This window comes from Notothenia coriiceps, unplaced genomic scaffold (genome assembly GCF_000735185.1).
Source record: "Notothenia coriiceps isolate Sejong01 unplaced genomic scaffold, NC01 NC01_scaffold00012330, whole genome shotgun sequence".
Lineage (NCBI taxonomy): Eukaryota > Metazoa > Chordata > Actinopteri > Perciformes > Nototheniidae > Notothenia > Notothenia coriiceps.
In genome coordinates, this window is record NW_011345031.1 from 1 (window position 1) to 5,239 (window position 5,239).

Sequence of the window (5,239 nt, forward strand, 5' to 3'; positions counted from 1 at the left end):
ACAGTGGTAATTAAAGTTTAAAAGTCTCAAAAATGCTACAACTACTGTCACAAACTGGATGAATGTGAAGCAACAGCGGTAAAGGAGGATGAAAGCGTAATTAAGGAGCACTATTGGAGTGACTTTGATGGTTATTGGACTCAGGATTCATTCATTTGGATTCCTGCTGTATGAAGAAATTAAAGGACGGCGCGCAAGTGGAAACAATTCACAAAGGGATTAAACTGTTTAAAACACATGCTCAAAGTAAACCGGGTTTTGCCGATGTGTTTATGTGGATTCAAAAGTCGTAAATAATCTACAAACCAATCTGATCGGAGCAACTGAGACAAATAATCCAACTGAAACCGGCATGGACAATGATTATGTTTTTTAAAATGCGCTTATCCAGAAAAGCCTGTTTTGGACACTTTACGGGCAGAAGAAACATTTATATCAAAGAAAGAATTATACATTTCTGTCTTTTTATGCCTTTAATAATACCAACTTGAATGTTTATTAAAATGAATTAATCAATTATTTTGTATATGTTATTGTAATGTAGAGACAAGGCTTTTAGTGACAATCATGTATTTCGTTACAATTATATGTAAAAAAAAAGAATAATAATTTAAAAAAAAAGTCTAAATATGATATTTGGCCTCAAATCATCTGAGGCCTGGCGCCCCCCCTGCGATCTTTGGCGCCCCCCAGGGGGAACCACTGGATTAGCACACATGTTGGTTTACTTATGTCTAAATGCATTCTCTTAAAAGGGCTTCTGTTAGAAAAAACACTATATTTAGCATTATAGTAAATATTTTGTACGTTTTAACAAATACTATGCGCTAAATTATTAAAATGTCAATGCTTGTGCTTTTTTACAGCTGTTAGCATAGCCTCTGCCATTAAACAAAAAAACGTGTTCATTTTTTAAAGTTTTTTATTATTTTTATGCTGTCAAAAGCATTTTCTGTTAGTGTTAAAAAAGTATTCACACATGAATGACCCGTTTGATGCTTTCAAATCGTGCAACATAATAAAACAAACCTGAGGAAATTTGATTAACTGTCATTGACAAAATGCATGGATTTGAATTAAGATATTTCAATATCTTTTGGGGTTTTTTGTGACTGAAAATAATGTTTTTTTAAGGTGTTTGTGAGTCGGTACTGGTGTGTCCGTGCTGCTGAGCTTCTGACTTCCTCTGATCCTTGGAAGTGCCTCTGTTGAGTTTCCCTGAGTAAAAAACAGTAAAGAATAAACACTTTTATAATGATTTGTTTGTAGTTACTATCCTGACAAAGTTACATGCTTTTACATGATAAAAACTAACCCAGAATAACGTAATTCTTTAACAAAAAAACATTTCTTTATTTTTCTTATGTTGCAGCTGATAGCATGTACTTATTGGGGTAAAAGGTAAAGGTACTTAATGTTGGTTTTTAGCATGCTTAGTTTAGATTGAGGGAGATTTAAATTTGATATAGAAATAGTGAGTTTGAGGAAATACATTTTTCAGTCTAAGAAAATGTTGGAAAACTATGCTTCGGAACCCAATTCCTGACATTTGTTTCGTGTGTTTTTCAGTGCATAATTTCATATTCTAATACCAAATGCCCTGATTTAGGTTAGGGTTAGGGTAAGCAAACATTTGTTTGTTTTCCTGTGAGTTGTGAAGACTCTCAAAACATTTCCTACAGATTTTGAACATTTGTTAGCTCTTTTTTTCCCCACATTACAGTTAAGATGAGGAAACAGGCTTTTGATCGTCCCATAGAGAGCCTGTAACAATAAATAATCTTTCTTGTGCTTTACTAAATTGTACATATTATAGTAAGGTGTGTTTGCATACCTTCTCTTCCTCTGATCTCTGGCAGTCCTGGGCTTCTTAAATCTGGGAAATGGACGTCTGACTTCTTCTTGGTCGCTGTAATTCTCCTATCGGACGCTAAGGAGCGCTCACAAGTCTGGCTTTTGTCCGACACCTGAAATAAAAGACATTGGTGTCATTGGAAGACAGTTTCTATGTGATTCTGTTCTTAAACAAGTGAAATATGAGCTATGTCACCTGTGCAGTGAGTGATCCAGACATGTGGTTGGACAGTCGACCGTAGACGCCACCGTGATGCCTCGGCTTGTCTGCAAACCTGTGATAAACACAAAGATTCTGTCATAATTTAAACTAAGAAAACATTGGAAGAGTTGTTGTTAGGGTTGTAACGCCCGACAGGAAACCAAAGGGAAACTTTAAAGACCAAACAAATTTAGGAAGCGCTCAGGAGTAATTCTTTGTTTACTCCTGAGTCCTCAGCATCCAAAATATGTTAATGGCAGCTACTAGCGTGGACCAATTTTGTTTCTTTGAGAATATATCTCTTGTTTCAGACTTATAAGTGATCGCCTCATCCAAGATTTGCTGAATGATTCAAATAAGTTTGCTGTTTGCGGTTTTAGTCTTGGACAGCAGTTTCCCCAACTAGAAGACCATCGTCCAAATGTTTACGGATCATATTCCTACGTAGGCAGCTAGCTACTAAGCTACATCCTTTGGAATTAGAATAGAAACAACTGTGCAGGTTTAAAGCCAAGTGTGTGTCTAAACGTTTTAAGACAAACATATATTGTACTGTACTCTATTGTGCTTGCATGTTTGAACTGCAGTACCTAAGGCTGTGGTTCCCAGGATGGAAACCTGACCCCATGGAAAAGTGATCGCTGGTGGATGGATTGACGACTGGTGAAGAGGGGATGAGGGGTGAGGAAGAGGGAGGGGGAGGAGGTGGAGGTGGAGAGGATTGGGGCTTGCTGATGTTAAACTCATCAACGTCTGGCGTGTTGAAGACGAAGCTTCGTGTCAAAGCTTTGTGGTCTGGAGTCGTAGAGTTGAAACGAGTCGAATCTGCATCAGCTGATCCATCTTTTGTTTCTGGGATGTCTCTTTTCTTTCTCGCCTCTGTGGGAAATGTAATTTTCTGCGTCTTAAGGGTCATTGTTGCGACAGACTTACTGTGGTTACTAAAAGACCCATGCTTCATTTTGGGTTCTCCGATCAAGGATTTGTAGTTAGAGGGTTCAACCTTTGAGATTTGGTCAACTACAGACGTGGTCGTTGAACTGATGAAAACAGAGAGCGCTAAATCCTCTCTGTTTTCTTTGTCCGATACTTTCAATGTCTTTGGAATAATGGTTCCTAATGGTTCATTGCTTTCAGAGATTTCAATCGCCACAGTGGTTCTGGATTCTGCAGTGATTTTGGATGTAGGAGTCCTCAGTTGATAGACACTAGAGGGCTCAGAAGATTCAGGATTCTCCTTGTAGTCTCCACTTGAAGCATTGTAAATCTCAAAGTTGTTTGCCTCGTTGATATCCTGTTGAGTTTTGGCTGATATTTCTGAAAGTCCCCTGTCCGTTGGAAGGCCTCTTGTTGGTTTAGCATCTGAATACGAGCCAGTATTGGGAAACTTTGAGGTTCCTTTAGCTGTTGTTAACGTGCTTTGGACAGGAGTGGCTTCTCTAAAAACTGTTGAGGACTCCCTTGAAATATCTGAGAGAAGCGTCTTTGAAGGATTACACACAAATGTGTTGTTTTTGGTCATTTTTGAGTTTGAGGTAGTCTTAGATGTCTTTGAGTTTGAGGGTAAGACTTTCGGACATTCAGAGGTCTCTCTTTGCTCTTTGTTTGTGGTTGAAGTTTCGTTCTGATTCCCTGAAGTCGTCTTGCATGGCTTGTTGACAGGAGGGATAGTTGTGGTAGCAACCTTAATGTGGTCATTACTTGATGGTTGAGTCGATTTAAGTGTCCAACTTGTCTCTACTTGATCAGCGTTTGATATTTTAGAAGTGGAAGCACCTTCAGGGTGTTCTGTAATGGAGGTCTTTCCCATTTTCTGTGTTAAGGAAGTATCTGTACGATCAAGGGTTGGTTTTAATGATGCTTTTGGAGAATACACCCCAATTGTATGGTCCCTAGTTGAGGTTTTAGACAATTTAAGCACTTTTGTGTTGGTCCAGTTCTTCCCAAAGTCTTGGTTAAGCTCCAATTTGATAGATCTACCAATCTCTAAGCCACTGAATCCTCCATCTGTTTCCAGAGAAGCAACTTTTCCTTGTTTAGCTACCAATGTGTTATTGTCCTTTAGATCTGTTGCAGTCTTGGTAGACTCTAATGAATCCAAAGTAAAGGTTTTAGTTGATTTTGACACCTCAGGTTCTTTTCTCTGATCCCCAACAGTGACTTTCCCTGGTTTACTTTTCACGGGCACAGTTGTTTTTGCGACATTATCAATCTTTGCGCCTACAGTTTTGGATTGTTTGGTTGATAGAGGCTCCGAGGGGTTTCGAATAGTTTTAGAAAGCTTTGAAGGTTGCTTTCCTTTATTTTTCTCCATCTTCTCTTCCTCCTTCCTCTCCATTTCCTTGTTGCCTCTCTCGTCCAGATCTTCAGTTTGTTTCTTCTCTTTGCTTCTCCGGTTCCTGTCATCCCCTTCGTTCCTTTCTCGTCTTGGGGTTTTGGTTATTTTGGGAAGGGTAGAGTTTTCTCTGTGGTCTTTCTGGATCTTTGCATTCAACTCGTCCAAAAATCGGATGTGGAAAGAGTCCTGAGTGAACAGAGGATGTTCGAGTAGTTCTGAACACTGGGCGCGTCTTTCTGGATCCATCTGGAGACAACTCTGAAAGAATCAACACAAAGTATTACTGGTTCTGACAAATCAATGAATGCTTGTGAATACTCGTAATGGGACATTCAAGCCAATGTACCTGAGCCAGGTCCAGGGCGGTGGGTGGGATTGTAGGAAAGCGCTGATCCAATGGGACTCGGCCAGAATGTTCTGGAAGTCTGACTCCAGAAAAGCCGGGATTCCTGTAGAACAACTCCTGGTGATGAGCTGTCAGGTTACCTAGGAGAACCCAAGAGAGTAGAAGTGTGTTGAGAGAGTTCAGAGATATTTCATGTTTTTATTCAAAGGTCCCTACTATACTGTTTTTCATCAATATATCTCAGGGGTCTCAGATATACACAGAGCCTGTCTCTGATTGGCTGAAACACCAAACAGGTCATTGCAGCATTACCCATAATCCCCTCTGTTTCAGCCCTGCTACTAAAGTCTGTTAGAAGAGACATGAAGAAGAGGCGACACATGTTGATGTAGAAGAGACATGGAGAAGAGGGGACACATGTTGATGTAGAAGAGACATGAAGAAGAGGGGACACATGTTGATGTAGAAGAGACATGAAGAAGAGGCGACACATGTTGAT

At 39.6% G+C, this 5,239-nt stretch overlaps 1 protein-coding gene across 1 annotated transcript; it reads right to left on the bottom strand.

Annotated features, from left to right (window-relative positions):
- Nucleotides 1-641: 641 nt before the first annotated feature.
- Nucleotides 642-4,880, bottom strand: LOC104947308 (uncharacterized protein DDB_G0284459-like; the record flags this gene model as incomplete). Its single annotated transcript, XM_010773285.1, has 5 exons — nt 642-1,218; nt 1,835-1,967; nt 2,051-2,129; nt 2,647-4,652; nt 4,741-4,880. Coding segments are annotated over 5 exons (2,447 nt in total), but the record flags the coding sequence as incomplete, so codon positions are not given.
- Nucleotides 4,881-5,239: the final 359 nt, after the last annotated feature.